We start from the raw sequence: 20,797 nt of genomic DNA on the forward strand, positions 1-20,797 counted from the left end.
TTTGGAGTACAGTTACCTGTGTTTTGGAGTATAGTTACCTGTGATTTGGAGGACAGTTACCTGTGTTTTGAAATATTGTTACCTGTGTTTTGGAGTATAGTTACCTGTGTTTTGGCACATTCTTACCTGTGTTTTGGAGGCAGCCTGAGTAGAAACAAAGAGCTCCATCTCGCCGTCTTCTCTGGGAACGGCCAGCGTGACGTTTGTCTCCAGGTAAAAATGTTCCTGCCCTCCAATGTGCATCTCACCTGTCAGTTAATCAATCAATAATTAAAACCTATCAGGTGGAAACAGAAAGTAGTCACACTTACGGACAGTCTTACCCTCCAGGATGTGGTCGGCCTGTTTAAAGCCCGCCTCCAGGTCACCACTCTGGATGGTCCTGATTGGCTGATAGAAGGACTGGGTGGCAATGGCTTCCTGTCAATCAGAAGAACAACAGACGTGTTTTTGGTGGAGCTCATTTTAACTTTTTTAACTCCCTTCACTGAGTCATCCAGGTGTTCCTAGTCTCACCTGGATGGTGACGACCGGCCGCAACTCTTCGTACTGGATCCTGACAGCCTTGGCAGCTCTCTGAGCGTGGATCTGAGTGTCAGCGACCACGGCGCCGATGATGTGACCGACACATGTCACCTGCAGAGACGAAGGAAACACAGAAATGAATGCCTTAATTGTGACAAGGAGAACTGTATTCTGTCACACAGACACACAAACAAATTTAAAAAACAGTGGTCGAGAATCTAAGGAGTCGTTTGATTGGTCAGACAAACAAAAACACACCTGGCCGTCAGCGAGGACGGTCTCATCGTATTCGACCGGTCCGGTGGCGTTACTGCCGGGGATGTCAGCGGCAAACACACAGCAGACTACACCAGGCATTCGCTCAGCTGCCGAGGCATCTACGGAGCTGAAACACACACACACACACACACACACCTGGGTGAGACAGGACAGGTGAGTGCGTGTGGGTGTGCGTGTGTGTGTGGTTCAGGTGTGTGCGCGTAGTTCAGGTGTGTGGGCGTAGTTCGAGTGTCTGTGTTGTGCGAGTGTGGTTCAGGTGTGTGTGTGTGTGTGTCATACAGTTGTGAGTCTCACAGGATGTGGGCGTGTGCTTTGCTGCTGGTGACGAGCGCCAGGTAAAGCTCGTTCTCGTACTGCGGCATGTCGTCACAGTAAATCGCCTCACCCGTCGCCTGCTTCAGGGCCGACAGATGCATCATGGGACGGCCCACCACATCATCCTGGCTCCGCCCCTCCGGCACTGCCTGGAGAAGAAATGTGATGTCACACACCTGGACACTAACACGGGAGCTTCACCTGTTTAAAGTTTGAATTATTATCCGCTGACATTATTTTGTAGCGTGTGTACCTGGTATATCTGAACGCTGGACGCTGTCTCTGGACGATAAATCTGCGTCGCACTGACACAGTCTGAGCTGACCGCCGCCACGTCCACGCCCTGAGGAATACAACATCACGCTCAGTAAATGGATGGCTTCAAAGTAAATTAAATTAATAAAATAAAAACCTGTTAAAGTTAATTAAATCTAAACTCCACCTGGTCGAGAAGCTTCTGCAGCACCATCAGGTAGAACTTGTAGAAGAAGCTGAGAGTCAAAGTTCGCCGGTACGTCACCATGTTGCCCGGCGCAGAGGGGTCGAGGGTCATCTCCTCGGCCAATGAGGAGCACGCCTCCTGGAGAAGCTCCTCCCCCCACCGCCTGGATGACATCAGAGAGTTCCATAGCAACAGACACATCTACGATCTTCAACTGTGATGTCACTGTGTTTGTTACCTTCCCAGCAGTCTGTTCGCCGTCTGCTTAGCCAGCACCGTGACGGGCGCCATGCCACCATAACTCAGCCTCAAGTCCTTGACAATGTCAGTCTCGGGTGAGAAGGTTACACTCATCGCAGCGGTGACAACGCTGATGTCATCCTCTCGGCGAGGAGACTGTTTGAAGGCGGAGACAAACTGAGTCTGAACAGGAAGAACACAAAACCACCGGCGTCAGAGTCCAGACCGCCATGAAGCACAGCACAGTGACAGTGGTTGCTAGGTGACAGACAGTGGTTGCTAGGTGACAAACAGCCATAGCCGTGGCAATGTGTCTCTACCTTTTTGCTGTACGGGATCTCGATGGACACCAGGACTTCCTGTGGTCGCAGGATTGTCTTCCTGTAACCGGTGAAGAAACCGTCATCCATCTGAACCACACGACTCCCATCTGACACACAGACATACACCAGGGTCAGAGGTCAGAGGTCAGTGGTTTAACAGCATTAGGAAACATTCAAAGACCTGTCAGTAGGTCTGGGAGGATGAACCCTGTGTTGCCTTTAGGTGCTGTAGGATATATAGAAACTAGCTGTGGGTACAGTAAAGAGGGAGTCACCTGAACGCCTCTTGACAGAGACAGTGAATGCACCACCACTGTTTTCACAGAATCTGTGTGTGTGTATGTGTGTGTGTGTGTGTGTGTGTGTGTGTTTGAAGATGTGTGTGTGTGATACCTTTGTCCCTCAGGATGAGTTTACAGCCCGCGGCCATAAACACAGGGTTGAGGTCAGATATGGGGCTGGCGGTCATGATGTTTCCACCGACAGCCTGGAAACGAAAACACAATATAAAACTTTATTTCACTTCCTGTTGATTCATTCAGTCTGAACTCTGGTCCGCACTCCTACACTTCCTAAATGTACACTTTAGTCTGCTCTCCCAGGGCCCCTGAACTCCCTACCTGGTTCAGTTTCTTGACGATCATTGACTCAATATTTCTGATGTGATTCTGATTAATAACTTTCCCACAAAGAGGACACAGAAATGCTGCAACTCACCGCCACGTTACGAATCTGCATCCCAGCAAACCAGCGCAGCTGCTCCAGGACAGCGAGGAAGACCTGGGTCTGATGAGGAGGAAGAGTCTCCACCGCCTGTTTCAGTACTGCCCCCATGTGGCTGAGAGTGCACGCTGCACCAAACACCACACCTGAACAAACAAACAAAGTGTGACTGGTGTCTCAGTTTGGTTCTAGACGATCAACCACGTGAGCATGAAGATGGAAAGAAACCTGAGCTATCTGAGCTTAAATCATCGGGACATTTGGTGCGATTACATTAGGTCTCTGGAGGTTAAATCATCGGGACGTTTGGTGGGATTACATTAGGTCTCTGGAGGTTAAATCATCGGGACATTTGGTGGGATTACATTAGGTCTCTGGAGATTAAATCATCGGGGCGTTTGGTGGGATTACATTAGGCCTCTGGAGATTAAATCATCAGGACGTTTGGTGTGATTACATTAGGCCTCTGGAGGTTAAATCATCGGGACATTTGGTGGGATTACATTAGGTCTCTGGAGATTAAATCATCGGGGCGTTTGGTGGGATTACATTAGGCCTCTGGAGGTTAAATCATCAGGACGTTTGGTGGGATTACATTAGGCCTCTGGAGGTTAAATCATCGGGACGTTTGGTGGGATTACATTAGGTCTCTGGAGGTTAAATCATCGGGACGTTTGGCGCGATTACATTAGGTCTCTGGAGGTTAAATCATCGGGACGTTTGGTGGGATTACATTAGGCCTCTGGAGATTAAATCATCAGGACGTTTGGTGGGATTACATTAGGCCTCTGGAGGTTAAATCATCAGGACGTTTGGTGGGATTACATTAGGTCTCTGGAGGTTAAATCATCGGGGCGTTTGGTGGGATTACATTAGGTCTCTGGAGGTTAAATCATCAGGACGTTTGGTGGGATTACATTAGGTCTCTGGAGGTTAAATCATCGGGGCGTTTGGTGGGATTACATTAGGCCTCTGGAGGTTAAATCATCGGGACGTTTGGTGTGATTACATTAGGTCTCTGGAGGTTAAATCATCGGGACGTTTGGCGCGATTACATTAGGCCTCTGGAGGTTAAATCATCGGGACGTTTGGTGGGATTACATTAGGCCTCTGGAGGTTAAATCATCGGGGCGTTTGGTGGGATTACATTAGGTCTCTGGAGGTTAAATCATCGGGGCGTTTGGTGGGATTACATTAGGTCTCTGGAGGTTAAATCATCGGGGCGTTTGGTGGGATTACATTAGGTCTCTGGAGGTTAAATCATCGGGGCGTTTGGTGGGATTACATTAGGCCTCTGGAGGTTAAATCATCGGGGCGTTTGGTGGGATTACATTAGGTCTCTGGAGGTTAAATCATCGGGGCGTTTGGCGCGATTACATTAGGTCTCTGGAGGTTAAATCATCGAGGCGTTTGGTGCGATTACATTAGGTCTCTGGAGGTTAAATCATCGGGACATTTGGTGGGATTACATTAGGTCTCTGGAGGTTAAATCATCGGGGCGTTTGGTGGGATTACATTAGGCCTCTGGAGGTTAAATCATCGGGGCGTTTGGTGGGATTACATTAGGTCTCTGGAGGTTAAACCATCGGGACGTTTGGCGCGATTACATTAGGTCTCTGGAGGTTAAATCATCGGGGCGTTTGGTGGGATTACATTAGGTCTCTGGAGGTTAAATCATTGGGGCGTTTGGTGGGATTACATTAGGTCTCTGGAGGTTAAACCATCGGGACGTTTGGTGTGATTATATCAGGCCTCTGGAGGTAACTGTACTTATTTAGCTCCCTTCTAGTCTTCAAGCCACTCAAACTGCCTTTATGCCACGAGTGACATACACCCATTCACATTCACACATTCACACGCAGGTGGCCGAGGCTGCAATAAAAGGTGCCACGATTACATTAGGTCTCTGGAGGTTAAACCATTGCGTTTGGCTGAACAGTCCGACACTTGCAGACTGGAGGAGGTGGGGCGACCCGCTCTACCTCTGAGCCTCAGCTGTGTCCTCAGGTGAAGTTTAGCAGTAACTCTCAGACTCACCGTCGTCAGTTTGAGTCACTGAGCTCAGTTCAGGGACGAACGTCGGCGCCAAAATCACCGGATACACCATGTTCTTAAACTTCACCTCGATACCTGAACACACACAGAGTGAGTGAGTGAGTGAGTGAGTGAGTGAGTGAATGGATAAATGAGTGGATGGATGAGTGGATGAATGAACAAATGAGTAAACACACTAACCCACTTCGGTGTTTCCCACGACGATTCGGGCATCGGGATGTTTCCACTTCAGACGCAGAAACTCATCCAGACTGTCGGGCTGCAGCCATGTCGTCCTGTCGCCATGGAAAGACAGTGAGGACGACCTCTGACCTTTGGTTAGAGACTGGAACAGAGGACGGACAGACGGACAAACCAACAGGAGGACAGTCAGAGTGTGTGTGTGTGTGTCAACGTGTGTCCGTCCACAGCGGACACGTGGACAGATGTCCTCAGAGGATACATGAACAGATGTCCTAAGAGGACACATGGACAGATGTCCTCAGAGGATACATGGACAGATGTCCTCAGAGGACACGTGGATAGATGCCCTAAGAAGACACACGGTCACACAGATAGATGTCCCCAGAGGACACATGGACAGACGTCCTCAGAGGACACGTGGACAGATGTCCTAAGAGGACACACGGACAGACGTCCTCAGAGGATACATGGACAGATGTCCTCAGAGAACATGTGGACAGATGCCCTAAGAAGACACACGGTCACACAGACAGATGTTCTCAGAGGTTACGTGGACAGACGTCCTCAGAGGACACTTGGACAGACGTCCTCAGAGGACACGTGGACAGACATTCTGGATGGCCATCGGAGACAAATGTGTGTGTGAGCGTTGAGTCACAGAGGGACAATGATGTCATCATGTTAATATGAAGTTAGCATGTTGGGGAGCGGACAAATGACCGTCAGTGACTTCCTGTTGTAAACACCTGACGCAGAACCTGAGACATCTGATGACGTGGTTCTCTGTCCAAGCTCAGCTGAGTCGTCTTTAACAAGAGAGTTTACACACTTGTTTTTATTGTTTGTTTGTTGTTTAGGCTAGGGAAGATGACTTCCTGTTGTGAACATGTGGTTCTCTGTCCACACTCAGGTGAGTCGTCTTTAATGAGGTCAGGTTAAAATAAACTGATTTAATCTCCTGACTCTTTGTTTGTGTTTGTTGTTTATTGTTTGTTGTTTACCATGAGCTCAGGAGGGAAGATGACTTCCTGTGTGGGGTCAAAGGGCGTGAAGTTGGCAGTGCTGAATAAAGACGTCGATTCCTGCAGAGAAACAAAACATAAAATTTAACGTCAGAAACATTACTCGTGATACTGTGTGGTTGTGCTGCTGTCGTGGTCCTGCCAGATGCCTCCTGCTGCTGCTGCTGCCATCATTAGTCATTAGTCATACTTCTACTGTTATTATACACATATGACTATTGTCACACATGTACACTGCCAGATATTAATACATACTTTCAACATATTGTACCGCAGTAGCCAGAACTATAACTATAATATTATTACTTTCATTAATGTTGTTGTAAGCTACTGTCATTACCTGCATCTCTCTCTCTCTCTGTCTCTCTCTCTGTCTCTCTCTCTCTCTCTCTCTGTCTCATTGTGTCATGTGGATTACTGTTAATTTATCATGTTGATCTGTTCTGTACGACATCTATTGCACGTCTGTCCGTCCTGGAAGAGGGATCCCTCCTCAGTTGCTCTTCCTGAGGTTTCTACCGTTTTTTCCCCGTTAAAGGGTTTTTTGGGGAGTTTTTCCTGATCAGCTGTGAGGGTCATAAGGACAGAGGGATGTCGTATGCTGTAAAGCCCTGTGAGGCAAATTGTCATTGTCATTTGTGATATTGGGCTAAAATTGATTGATTGATTGACTTACATCATTGACTTCCTGCGAGTGTCTCTCTGCTGCGCTCCCATTGGTCAGACAGCAGCCGGTGTCCCGCCCCCTGCCACCACAGCACCCCCCTTCCTGGAGACGAAAACATGCCATGAAACCAGATCGATGAACCTGATCAATCAGATTGATTCTACAGAGACTGGAACAAGGTCGGGGCTGAGTGAGTGAGTGAGTAAATGGATGAATGAATGAAAGTGAATGAATGAATGGATGAATGAATGAGTGTTGGAGCCAATTCATATTTTTTCATATTTATTAATTTTTTGGAAATGAAAATAATGCTGGTAATAATGTTGATTAATTATTGGAAGTGGTAGATTATATATATTGCAGATAAATGATAATTTATTCTGATTGTTTTCAGCCAGCTCACAGCCCTCCTCCTCCTATGATTAAGGATAGAGTACAGCTGGGTCCGGGGCTGTCAGCTTTTTGTGTTGAAGGAGTGAGGAGTGAGACATTTTATCTACTGCTAAATTAACCTTTTTGTTTTGTTTTTTGTATGAAGTCAACCACGGAGATTATTTTTGTTTATGTAAATAAATTCACCACCCTTTTTGAACCTGGAAAGATCTCCGCGAGTGCTTATTATTTAGCGAGTCATAGACCTCCTCCTCAGAAGACTACTCTGCTAGTTTTACATTTTTTTAACGCAAGAGTAGCCAGAACAATGAGGGTTAGGATGAAGTTGAGATGATGTTGGCCTTATTTCTGTAAACAGGAAGGCGACTCCCCAACATGCCCTGACTTAAGTATTATGGTCTGTCTTTGTTTCCATCATTTAACACAGTGACTGTAGAGACCATTTTAAATAAAGTTTATTTGTGTCTGTAGAGACCATTTTAAATAAAGTTTATTTGTGTCTGTAGAGACCATTTTAAATGAAGTTTATTAGTTTATTTGTGTCTGTAGAAACCAATTTAGATAAAGTTTATTAGTTTATTTGTGTCTATAGAGACCTTTTTAAATGAAGTTTATTAGTTTATTTGTGTCTGTAGAAACCATTTTAGATAAAGTTTCTTAGTTTATTTGTGTCTGTAGAGACCATTTTAAATCAAGTTTAATCGTTTATTTGTGTCTGTAGAGACCTTTTTAGATAAAGTTTATTAGTTTATTTGTGTCTGTAGAGACCATTTTAAATCAAGTTTAATCGTTTATTTGTGTCTGTAGAGACCTTTTTAGATAAAGTTTATTAGTTTATTTGTGTCTGTAGAGACCATTTTAGATAAAGTTTATTAGTTTATTTGTGTCTGTAGAGACCATTTTAAATCAAGTTTAATCGTTTATTTGTGTCTGTAGAGACCTTTTTAGATAAAGTTTATTAGTTTATTTGTGTCTGTAGAGACCATTTTAAATCAAGTTTAATCATTTATTTGTGTCTGTAGAGACCATTTTAGATAAAGTTTATTAGTTTATTTGTGTCTGAAGAGACCATTTTAAACAAAGTTTATTAGTTTATTAGTGTCTGAAGAGACCATTTTAAACAAAGTTTATCAGTTCATTTGTGTCTGCAGAGATCGTTTTAAGCAAAGTTTATTAGTTCATTTGTGCCTGTAGAGACCATTTTAAACAAAGTTTATTAGTTTATTTGTGTCTGAAGAGACCATTTTAAACAAAGTTTATTAGTTTATTAGTGTCTGAAGAGACCATTTTAAACAAAGTTTATCAGTTCATTTGTGTCTGCAGAGATCGTTTTAAGCAAAGTTTATTAGTTCATTTGTGCCTGTAGAGACCATTTTAAACAAAGTTTAATAGTTCATTTGTTTCTGTAGAGATCGTTTTAAACAAAGTTTATTAGTTTATTTGTGTCTATAGAGACCATTTTAAATAAAGTTTATTAGTTCATTTGTGTCTGTAGAGACCATTTTAAATAAAGTTTTAGTTTATTTGTGTCTGTAGACCATTATAGATAAAGTCTATTAGTTTATTTGTGTCTGTAGAGACCATTTTAAATAAAGTTTATTTGTGTCTGTAGAGACCATTTTAAATAAAGTTTATCAGTTTATTAGTGTCTGTAGAGACCATTTTAAATAAAGTTTATTTGTGTCTATAGAGACCATTTTAAATAAAGTTTATCAGTTTATTAGTGTCTGTAGAGACCATTTTAAATAAAGTTTATTTGTGTCTATAGAGACCATTTTAAATAAAGTTTATCAGTTTATTAGTGTCTGTAGACCATTATAGATAAAGTTTATTAGTTTATTTGTGTCTGTAGAGACCATTTTAAATAAAGTTTATTTGTGTCTATAGAGACCATTTTAAACAAAGTTTATTAGTTTATTTGTGTCTGTAGAAACCGTTTTAAATAAAGTTTGTTTCTGTCTGTAGATGCCATTTTAAATAATGTTTATTAATTTATTTGTGTCTGTAGAGACCATTTTAAATAGTTTATTAGTTTATTTGTGTCTGTAGAGACCGTTTTAAATAAAGTTTATTTGTGTATATAGATACCGTTTTAAACAAAGTTTATTAGTTTAGTTGTGTCTGTAGAGACTATTTTATATAAACTTTATTTGTGTCTGTAGAGACCATTTTATATAAAGTTTGTGTATGTAGAGACCGTTTTCAATAAAGTTTTTGTGTCTGTAGAGACCGTTTTAAATAAAGTTTATTTGTGTCCGTAGCGACCGTTTTAAATAAAGTTCATTTGTGTCTGTAGAGACTGTTTTAAATAAAGTTTGTGTCCGTATAGACCGTATATACATACATAGTCGTCCAGATGCTGCAGAGTAAATCAGATGATCTAAGGGACTGCACTGTATTTATCAGAGGAGGGGCATGGCTAATGTGTGGCTCCGCCTTCCTCTGTTAATCAGTTTTTGCATTTTTGATGTTTGAAAGTTAAAACTTTAAAGTTAAATAAAGTCTTAGTCATTCTTGTTGTTCAAACACTTCATTTTTGGACAAATATTTAGTGAGCCGTACAATAAATTCTGATATTTATTTATAGCATATTATGTATTCAAGGACCGTCAGAAATTTGGAAAGATGTTTGAACAAAACAAATCAAATTTGTAAATGTTAACCCTTAGATGCATAAGTGGGGTCAAAAATGATCCCAGGGGTTGTTTTTCTTCATTATCTATGGAATTAAAAGTTTTTATTATTTCATATTCCAGGTATTCCTCATAAAACATGTTTCTGACATGAAGCCATTTGCATTTTTAAAAAAAATTATATACATTTTAAGAAATTGTTGTTTTTGGATCACTACCCCACTCTTCCATAAGTGGGGTCAAAAAGTGACCCCAAGAATTTCCTATGGAATATCAAGGGTTAGACCTAGGAATCTTTGATTCTTATCCACTGTGACTGTCAGGTATACATTTACTGTTGCATTTAGACATCTAATGCCAGTAGTCTCACCACCCAGGAGCATTTTTATACAGCAGCAGACATGTTAGTATTATATTAGTTTTATATCTTGGAATACATATGACGTTATAAAATATGAACTTGTTTTCCACATCCGTGACTTTTGTGTGATAAAATATAGTATTATTGTCATCAAATTAGCCTACTTTGTAGTTAGCTAACTAAGTTAGCTAGTGTTAGTAGTGTTAGCTAACTACAATGTAGGTACTAATTAGCTAACTACTATGTAATGTTAGTACTGTAATGTTAGCTAGCTAACATTACTGCATTTGTTGTGTAGAGATAAGCAGTCTTACTATGATATTTATAGCTTCCTTGTAATACAGTCTTATCATTATTGTGTGTGTGTGTGTGTGTGTGTGTGTGTGTGCGCGTGCGTGCGTGTGCGTGCATGTTAGGTAGCCGATTATGCTATTATTTATTATTCAATGATGTCATTAGTAAGTGTGTGTGTGTGTGTGTGTGTAGTTCATTACTGCATTTGTTGTGTAGAGATAAGCAGACTTACTATGATATTTCTAGCTTCCTTGTAATAAAATCTAACCCGTTAGGTAGCCTATTATACTATTATTGATTATTCAATTATGTCATTAGTTGTCAAAATGTTAATAAAAGTGATAAATGAACATGTCAAACATGAAATCATTATTTTGTTGACCAAAATATAATACAAATCATCATCTTTAACCAAAATGAAAGAAATTGCTTAAGTTTATCACATAACACGCATTGATTCCTCTACTAAAAAAGCCCACCCTGGATCCAGAGGTGTTAGCCAACTATAGACCAATATCTAATCTTCCCTTTATGTCAAAGATCCTTGAGAAAGTAGTCGCAGACCAGCTGTGTGATTTTCTCCATGATAATAATCTATTTGAGGAATTTCAGTCAGGATTTAGAGTGCATCATAGCACTGAGACAGCTCTAGTTAAAATTACAAATGACCTTCTGATTGCTTCAGACAAAGGACTCGTCTCTGTACTTGTTTTATTAGATCTTAGTGCGGCGTTTGACACTATTGACCATCAAATTCTACTGCAGAGACTGGATCACTTAATTGGCTTAAAAGGTTCTGCACTAAGCTGGTTTAAATCTTATTTATCTGATCGTTTTCAATTTGTTGACGTTCGCAATGAACCATCCTTACGTACTAAAGTTTGTTTTGGAGTTCCGCAAGGTTCTGTGCTCGGACCAATCCTGTTTACTCTATATATGCTTCCTTTAGGTAACATCATTAGAAATCACTCTGTAAATTTCCATTGTTATGCGGATGATACTCAGTTGTATTTATCGATGAAGCCAGAAGAAAGTAATCAATTAACTAAACTCCATAACTGCCTTAAAGACATAAAAACTTGGATGAGCACCAATTTCCTGATGTTAAATTCAGACAAAACTGAAGTTATTGTTCTTGGCCCCAAACAACTCAGAGACTCTTTATCTGATGACATAGTTTCTCTAGATGGCATCGCTCTGGCCTCTAGCACTACCGTAAGAAACCTCGGAGTAATATTTGATCAAGATTTGTCTTTTAATTGTCATTTAAAACAAACCTCACGGACTGCATTTTTTCATCTGCGTAATATATTGCAAAAATTAGGCCTATCCTGACCTGAAAAGATGCAGAAAAATTGGTCCACGCTTTTGTTACCTCAAGGCTGGATTACTGTAACTCTCTATTATCAGGTAGCTCTAGTAAGTCCTTAAAAACTCTCCAGCTAATTCAGAATGCAGCAGCACGTGTACTAACAGGAACTAATAAACGCGATCATATCTCTCCTGTTTTAGCTTCTCTGCACTGGCTCCCTGTAAAATCCAGAACTGAACTTAAAATCCTACTGGTTAACTTATAAAGCTCTAAATGGTCAAGCTCCGTCATATCTTAGAGAGCTCATAGTGCCATATTATCCCACAGAACACTGCGCTCTGAGAACGCAGGGTTACTCGTGGTCCCTAAAGTCTCCAAAGTAGATCAGGAGCCAGAGCCTTCAGCTATCAGGCTCCTCTCCTGTGGAATCATCTTCCTGTTACGGTCCGGGAGGCAGACACCGTCTCCACATTTAAGACTAGACTTAAGACTTTCCTCTTTGATAAAGCTTATAGTTAGGGCTGGCTCAGGCTTGCCCTGTACCAGCCCCTAGTTAGGCTGACTTAGGCCTAGTCTGCCGGAGGACCCCCCTATAATATACCGGGCCCCTTCTCTTCTTCTCTCTCTCTCTCTCTGTCTCTCTCTCTCTCTCTCTCTCGTATCCTATTACTGCATCTAGCTAACCCGGCCATTCTGGATGTCACTAACTCGGCTTCTTCTCCGGAGCCTTTGTGCTCCACTGTCTCTCAGATTAACTCATATCACAGCGGTGCCTGGACAGCGTGACGTGTGTGGTTGTGCTGCTGCCGTGGTCCTGCCAGATGCCTCCTGCTGCTGCTGCCATCATTAGTCATTAGTCATACTTCTACTGTTATTATACACATATGACTATTGTCACACATGTATACTGCCAGATATTAATACATACTTTCAACATATTGTACCACAGTAGCCAGAACTATAACTATAATATTATTACTTTCAATAATGTTGTTGTAAGCTACTGTCATTACCTGCATCTCTCTCTCTCTCTCTCTCTCTCTCTCTCTCTGTCTCATTGTGTCATACGGATTACTGTTAATTTATCATGCTGATCTGTTCTGTACTACATCTATTGCACGTCTGTCCGTCCTGGAAGAGGGATCCCTCCTCAGTTGCTCTTCCTGAGGTTTCTACTGTTTTTTCCCCGTTAAAGGGTTTTTTGGGGAGTTTTTCCTGATCAGCTGTGAGGGTCATAAGGACAGAGGGATGTCGTATGCTGTAAAGCCCTGTGAGGCAAATTGTGATTTGTGATATTGGGGTTTATAAATAAAATTGACTGATTGATTGATTGATTGATTGATTGATTGATTCTAATTCGGGTCATTTTTGACCCCACTTATGGAAGAGTGTAGGTATTGGTAGGTCATGCATCTAAAGAAGACATGCCAAGAGCATAAAATGTTATGAAGGAAAAAATGAATAAATAAATAAATAAATAAATAAATAAAGGAAAAAAATTACCAAAACTTTTTACAATTTTGGCAAAATTTAAAAGCATTTCAAAAGAAAACATGCCAAAACATTTTGAAGAAAAGAAATTGCCAGAAATTAAAAGGAATAAGATTCAGCCAGAAGTTTTAAAGAAACCCTGAATTTGAACCCTGAAAATGAATTTGTAAAAATTCTGCAGTTAAAATGAATAAAAATGCACTACTTTAAATGTGTAAGCTCCTCCTTCAGTCAAAATAAAAAGCATACGTAAATCACGAGTGATTAAAATATTATGTGACATGTCTCCTTCTTGTGTTGTGTGTGTGTGTGTGTGTGTGTGTGTGTGTGTGTGTGTGTGTGTGTGTGTGTGTGTGTTACAGTGTGTGTTTTACAATGTGTGTGTGTGTGTGTGTGTGTGTGTGTTACAGTGTGTGTGTTACAGTGTGTGTGTGTCACCTTGGTGAAGGTCCTGTATCCGTCCAGTATCGGCCTGTATCCAGTACAACGACACAGATTTCCTGAAATACAAAATAAATAAAGTTTTAATATTTCATGGACCTTTGAGGACATGTCGGTTACGTCTGAGGGTCAAAGGTCAAGGACACGTCTGACTAACGACTGAGTTTCAGGTGACTGGCCTCACCTTGAAACGCCTCTTCCACGTCGGCCATCTTGGGGACAGGGTTGTTCCTGAGCAGAGCGTACATGGACATGACGATCCCTGGAGTACAGAAACCACACTGTGAGCCATGAGCTCGGGCTATTCGCTCCTGAGAGTTTAAAAAAAAAAAAAAAAAAAAAACCATTTAGAACGAGGTCATCAAACAATCTGAAAACTGCGTTCATCAACAGCTGTGGTGACATAATCGATCATCCTGATTACTGAGTCCACCTCAGCTGTTCACCTGGACACTGAATTCAAAAGAAAAATTTTTATTGTCTCTATGGGGACACCTGGGAGTTATTAACATCCCAGTGAAGAATCCTAGGAGTCATTATTGTCTCTATGGGGAAACCTGGGAGTTATCGTCTCTATGGGGACACCTGGGAGTCATGAGTGTCTCTATGGGGATACCTGGGAGTTATCATCTCTATGGGGACACCTGGGAGTCATGAGTGTCTCTATGGGGATACCTGGGAGTCATGAGTGTCTCTATGGGGACACCTGGGAGTCATGAGTGTCTCTATGGGGATACCTGGGAGTTATCATCTCTATGGGGACACCTGGGAGTCAATAGTGTCTCTATGGGGACACCTGGGAGTCATGAGTGTCTCTATGGGGATACCTGGGAGTCATTATTGTCTCTATGGGGACACCTGGGAGTCAATAGTGTCTCTATGGGGACACCTGGGAGTCATGAGTGTCTCTATGGGGATACCTGGGAGTCATTATTGTCTCTATGGGGATACCTGGGAGTCATAATTGTCTCTATGGGGAAACCTGGGAATTATCATCTCTATGGGGACACCTGGGAGTCATGAGTGTCTCTATGGGGATACCTGGGAGTCATTATTGTCTTTATGGGGACACCTGGGAGTCAATAGTGTCTCTATAGGGACACTTGGGAGTCGTTATCATCCCTAGGAAGTCCCCAGGTGTCCACCTGGGGAACCCTTAGGGTTGTTAACATCCCCTCGGGGACACCTTATCCTCTCTAGGGTCCAGTTCAGACCAAAGATCAGAGATGAGACAAATGTGTCAGAAAAGGCTGATGGTGTCGCCTGACATTCAGCTGGTCAAATGGCCGGCGGCTGGTTTTAAAGCATGTCCCCTGTTTCAACAACCAGTCAGCTTGAAGTGAAGTCCGCTGGTCAAGTCAAAATGACCACAGATTTAAAGAAACTACAAATTATATTCAGACACAAAGTAAGTCTGAAAAGCTGCAAATCAGATCAGAAGTACAGAGAGTTGTTGACTAGAGGTGATACACCATCTCATGGTGGTCACTTCCTGTCAACGTTACAGCTCAGAAGCACAGAGAGCTGTTGACTAGAGTGGTCACTTCCTGTCAACATTACAGATCAGAAGCACAGAGAGTCGTTGACTAGAGATGATACGCCGTCTCATCGCGGTCACTTCCTGTCAACGTTACAGATCAGAAGCACAGAGAGTCGTTGACTAGAGATGATACGCCGTCTCATGGCGGTCACTTCCTGTCAGCGTTACAGATCAGAAGCACAGAGAGTTGTTGACTAGAGATGATACGCCGTCTCATGGCGGTCACTTCCTGTCAGCGTTACAGATCAGAAGCACAGAGAGTCGTTGACTAGAGATGATACGCCGTCTCATGGCGGTCACTTCCTGTCAACGTTACAAATCAGAAGCACAGAGAGTTGTTGACTAGAGATGATACGCCGTCTCATGGCGGTCACTTCCTGTCAACACGCAGGTCTGACAGCAGCTTCCTGTTTCAACACATGTTATCTTTGTTCTGAATTGGACTTTATGTGACACGAAAAAAAGAGGACATGACGTGTACAGGTGTGTTTGTGTCTCACCTGGACAGGATGTAGTTTTTGTGCCACGCTGCCGATGCCCTCCACAGTTGTCACGGCGACCAGGTGCAGGGAGCAGAGCGGGGCGAGACAGGCGTTGATGGCGTAATGACTGAACATTAGGTCAAAGATACCTTATCAGCTGTGATGTTAACATGTTGGACTGGGTCACATGACTGCACACACACACACACACACACACACACACACACACAGGTTGAAGGATACAGCAGCTGCTCAGTGTGTGTTTGGTATCTGGACAACATGACGGTACAGGCTCCACATCCTCCCTCAGCACAGCCCAGTTTAGTCCCAGTTAGACCCACTGAGGACACCGAGGACACAGAGGACACACAGAGGACTCACAGAGGACACACAGGGGACACACAGGGGACACAAAGAGGACAGAAAGGATACAGAGGGGACACAGAGAGGACACAGAGGACAGACAGGGGACACACAGAGACACAGTGAGTGTACATTAACAGCTCTGTCGGATCTTCTTCAGCTCTCAGAGTCTTTCTGACCTTCAGACTGTTTAGATTTAACCTGCTGTTTAATAATCATCCATATCTGTGGACATTTCTGCTCATCCTCAACTTCTGTCCACATGCCCCGTCCTCAAAAGGACAGCTGTAAGGTCACTCCTCCTGAACACGAACATTTTAGCGGAGCTGACAGAGGCTGGAAACATTTTTGTGTATCATAAATGGACACCTCAAAGTCAGTATGTCTCTGTGGGGACATCTAAGATGAGTTGTCCCCACATGGACACCTGGAGGGGACGGGCAGCTGTCCTCAAAGAGGTTCTAGGGTTCTTTAAGAACATCCCAGTTGACCTTGAGAACGTTCCAGTGAAGCCTCATTACCTTCCCTGGAGGTTTCAGGTGTTCCAGGAGTCCTTGAGGACCCTCAAAAGGCTCTCATAAGTTACCACAGGTCCCTGAGGATGTTCCAGGCATCCTCTAACACCTGCTCTGGTTCTTGAACCGGTTCTGTTGAGGATTCTTAAACCTCGGTGCGATTTAAAGCCCCAGCAGGTTTCCATCAGATCACTGTAACAAATCAATGAGACACTAAACGCTCTTTAAGACACACCCACTGATGACATCACTGAAAGTTTGGTCAGAGAACACCTGGTGTGTCCTTGGCTCCAGGTGAGATCTGAATCTTCAGGATGTGAACCAGTTAATCTGAACGGTTTTAAATCAGGCTCAGGAACAGAACCAGTTCCATGTTGGTGTCTGAGACGTTTCCAGGGTCCTTGAAAAGGATCCAGGAAAGCTCTGTAACCTGAGCTGTTTATACAATAAGTCCTGGAATGTCTTTAGGACTTCCCAGGACAGTAACCATGGCAACAGGAGACCTGAAGGACACTGAGGACACCGAGGCGTCTCCTGACATCCATGAAGAGGTTCCAGGTCTGAAGTTTGTTTGGACTTTGATCAGCTGATGATGACATCACAGACGGTCACTGACCTCACAGTCACTCATCAGGTTTCCATGGAAACATCAATAAACCAAACATGAACTGTTGTGTCCACAGCTCAGCAAGACACAGTCCTTTCAAAATAAAACACTCTTTCTTATTTCAATCTGAAAATCTTTCTGTTGCACCACAAATCTGATCAGACGAACAAACATCTGACTGAATGATGGAAACAGGAAGTGCGATGTAACCATGACAAGGACATGAGGACAGAGTATACTGTGTGTGACAGTGTGTTTATATGTGTGTATTTTTATGTATGTGTGTGTATGTTCGTACGTTTCCTCCTCAGGTAAGTCAGTAGACTCATCTCAGGATCTGGGTTCTTCTCAACGACCTGCAGAACAAAGAACAAAGAAAAAAACATTAGATCCTGAACAGTATGACAAAGATTTGACCATGGACGAAGATGTGACTGTGGACGAAGATGTGACTGTGGACGAAGACGTGACCGTGGACGAAGACTTGACCGTGGACGAAGATGTGACTGTGGATGAAGATGTGACTGTGGACGAAGACTTGACCATGGACGAAGATGTGACCATGGACGAAGACGTGACTGTGGACGAAGACTTGACTGTGGACGAAGATGTGACTGTGGATGAAGACGTGACCCTGGACGAAGACGTGGCCATCAATCAATCAATCAAACTTTATTTGTATAGCACTTTTCATACATTAAAAATGCAGCACAAAGCACTTCACAGAATAAAAACATGCAACAAAAATATTACATACATATTGAACCCACACACACACACACACACACACACACACACACACAGGCAATATAGTCACCATGGACCATGGACGAAGACATGACGGTGGATGAAGACGTGACCACGGACGAAGACGTGATTGTGGACGAAGACGTGACTGTGGACGAAGACTTGACCGTGGATGGAGACTTGACTGTGGACGAAGACGTGACTGTGGACGAAGACTTGACCGTGGATGAAGACGTGACTGTGGACGAAGACGTGACCGTGGACGAAGACGTGACCATCAATCAATCAATCAAACTTTATTTGTATAGCACTTTTCATACATTAAAAATGCAGCACAAAGCACTTCACAGAATAAAAACATGCAACAAAAATATTACATACATATTGAACCCACACACACACACACACACACACACACACACAGTCAATATAGTCACCATGGACCATGGACGAAGACATGACGGTGGATGAAGACGTGACCACGGACGAAGACGTGATTGTGGATGAAGACGTGACCACGGACGAAGACGTGACTGTTGATGGAGACTTGACTGTTGATGGAGACTTGACTGTGGACGAAGACGTGACTGTGGACGAAGACTTGACCGTGGATGAAGACGTGACCCTGGACGAAGACGTGACCATCAATCAATCAATCAAACTTTATTTGTATAGCACTTTTCATACATTAAAAATGCAGCACAAAGCACTTCACAGAATAAAAACATGCAACAAAAATATTACATACATATTGAACCCACACACACACACACACACACACACACACAGTCAATATAGTCACCATGGACCATGGACGAAGACATGACGGTGGATGAACACGTGACCACGGACGAAGACATGATTGTGGACGAAGACGTGACTGTGGACGAAGACTTGACCGTGGACGAAGATGTGACTGTGGACGAAGACGTGACTGTGGACGAAGACTTGACCATGGACGAAGACGTGACCATGGATGAAGACGTGACTGTGGACGAAGACTTGACCGTGGACAAAGATGTGACTGTGGACGAAGACGTGACCCTGGACGAAGACGTGACCATCAATCAATCAATCAAACTTTATTTGTATAGCACTTTTCATACATTAAAAATGCAGCACAAAGCACTTCACAGAATAAAAACATGCAACAAAAATATTACATACATATTGAACCCACACACACACACACACACACACACAGTCAATATAGTCACCATGGTCCATGGACGAAGACATGACGGTGGATGAAGACGTGACCACGGACGAAGACGTGATTGTGGACGAAGACGTGACTGTGGACGAAGACGTGACTGTTGATGGAGACTTGACTGTGGACGAAGACGTGACTGTGGACGAAGACGTGACTGTGGATGGAGACTTGACTGTGGACGAAGACGTGACTGTGGACGAAGACGTGACTGTGGATGAAGATGTGACTGTTGCTGGAGACTTGACTGTGAACGAAGACGTGACTGTGGACGAAGACGTGACTGTGGACGAAGACGTGACTGTGGATGAAGACATGTCTGTGGACAAAGACACTGTCTTATTAGATATAGATGTAGATACTGATACTGAACTGATTGACCAGACTGAACTGATCAGGTTCATCAGTAATGATTTGACTGAGTTCTACAGTCGGACCTGATCGATCAGCAGGCTCTACCAGATAAAGAACATTAAAGATCAGGATCAGGAAAACGTCCTGACAGAGGTGGACCGAAGATATTTAACCTTCGATAGTGGCAACACTCAGCTCGCTCAGAGGGGGGAAGGGAGCAGACAAGAAGTGGTTTTGAGCATGGTGGGAGGGGTGTGAACACACACAGATTTTGTTGTGTTGTTCACACTTCCCTGTGATGAACGTCTGACAGCAGCCGCCTGGCTTTGGCCAATCACAACACAGGAGATGGTCGTCATGGAAGCAGAAAGATGACAAGATGGAGGATCTGATGAAATCGAGTGTCTGAACACCAACAACATGTTGCTGACAACTAAACAAGGTCAGCGGTGATGTTTCCACCAAAGTTCAGTTGGTAAGTCATCCACAGGTGTTGAGATCTGTGGTCATTTCAGTGGGTTAGGGTTCTGTTCCCTATTACATGATGCTATGTACACGGTGCCATCATCTTTTACCTCCAACGTTCACTGAAGAACCTAACGGTCCATCATCACCGCCCCAACACTTTGATCTTTAGAGGAGCATTGTCAGCGTGGTTGTTGGAGTGGTTGTCGGGGTGGTTATCAGGGTGGTTGACAGGGTGGTTCTCAGAGTGGTTGATGGGGTGGTTGTTGGGATGGTCGTTGGCTGTTGGGATGGTCGTTGGGGTGGTTGTCGGGGTGGTTATCAGGGTGGTTGACAGGGTGGTTCTCAGAGTGGTTGATGGGGTGGTTGTTGGGATGGTCGTTGGCTGTTGGGATGGTCGTTGGAGTGGTTGTTGGGGTGGTTATCAGGGTGGTTGACAGGGTGGTTCTCAGAGTGGTTGATGGGGTGGTTGTTGGGATGGTCGTTGGCTGTTGGGATGGTCGTTGGGGTGGTTGTCGGGGTGGTTGTTGGGATGGTCGTTGGGGTGGTTGTCAAGGTAGTTGTCGGGGTGGTTGTCAGGGTGGTTGTCAGAGTGGTTGACGGGATGGTCGTTGGGGTGGTTGTCCAGGTGGTTGTCAGGGTGGTTGTCAGGGTGGTCACTAGGGGCCCTCTGAGGGGCCAGATGTGGCCCTTGGACTGTGAGCTGAGTGTCAGTGCTGTCTGGTGGTCCCATGTGGTCTCTCAGTATCAGACCCAGTTTGGGCTGTCAGGGTTGGGTCAGGGTTCATCCTCAGATGTGCTTCACTTCTTTACAA

The 20,797-nt window shown here is 43.5% G+C and overlaps 1 protein-coding gene across 1 annotated transcript in view; it reads right to left on the reverse strand.

The window, feature by feature from the left end:
* Window positions 1-20,797, reverse strand: part of xdh (xanthine dehydrogenase) — a 48,877-nt gene that overhangs the window by 20,764 nt on the left and 7,316 nt on the right. The window contains exons 2-21 of the mRNA XM_049570605.1: window positions 17,505-17,562; window positions 15,965-16,061; window positions 15,740-15,848; window positions 13,884-14,010; window positions 13,697-13,758; window positions 6,784-6,876; window positions 6,087-6,167; window positions 5,083-5,227; window positions 4,885-4,977; window positions 2,842-2,993; window positions 2,518-2,611; window positions 2,122-2,231; window positions 1,800-1,984; window positions 1,562-1,724; window positions 1,373-1,462; window positions 1,099-1,268; window positions 784-910; window positions 517-636; window positions 324-420; window positions 127-248 (exon numbers count right to left, since the gene is read on the reverse strand). Of these exons, the coding sequence (XP_049426562.1) occupies window positions 127-248; window positions 324-420; window positions 517-636; window positions 784-910; window positions 1,099-1,268; window positions 1,373-1,462; window positions 1,562-1,724; window positions 1,800-1,984; window positions 2,122-2,231; window positions 2,518-2,611; window positions 2,842-2,993; window positions 4,885-4,977; window positions 5,083-5,227; window positions 6,087-6,167; window positions 6,784-6,876; window positions 13,697-13,758; window positions 13,884-14,010; window positions 15,740-15,848; window positions 15,965-16,061; window positions 17,505-17,562 (2,295 nt within the window). The remainder of the gene's footprint in view (window positions 1-126; window positions 249-323; window positions 421-516; window positions 637-783; window positions 911-1,098; window positions 1,269-1,372; window positions 1,463-1,561; window positions 1,725-1,799; window positions 1,985-2,121; window positions 2,232-2,517; window positions 2,612-2,841; window positions 2,994-4,884; window positions 4,978-5,082; window positions 5,228-6,086; window positions 6,168-6,783; window positions 6,877-13,696; window positions 13,759-13,883; window positions 14,011-15,739; window positions 15,849-15,964; window positions 16,062-17,504; window positions 17,563-20,797) is intronic.

This window comes from Epinephelus fuscoguttatus, linkage group LG24 (assembly GCF_011397635.1).
Source record: "Epinephelus fuscoguttatus linkage group LG24, E.fuscoguttatus.final_Chr_v1".
NCBI lineage: Eukaryota > Metazoa > Chordata > Actinopteri > Perciformes > Serranidae > Epinephelus > Epinephelus fuscoguttatus.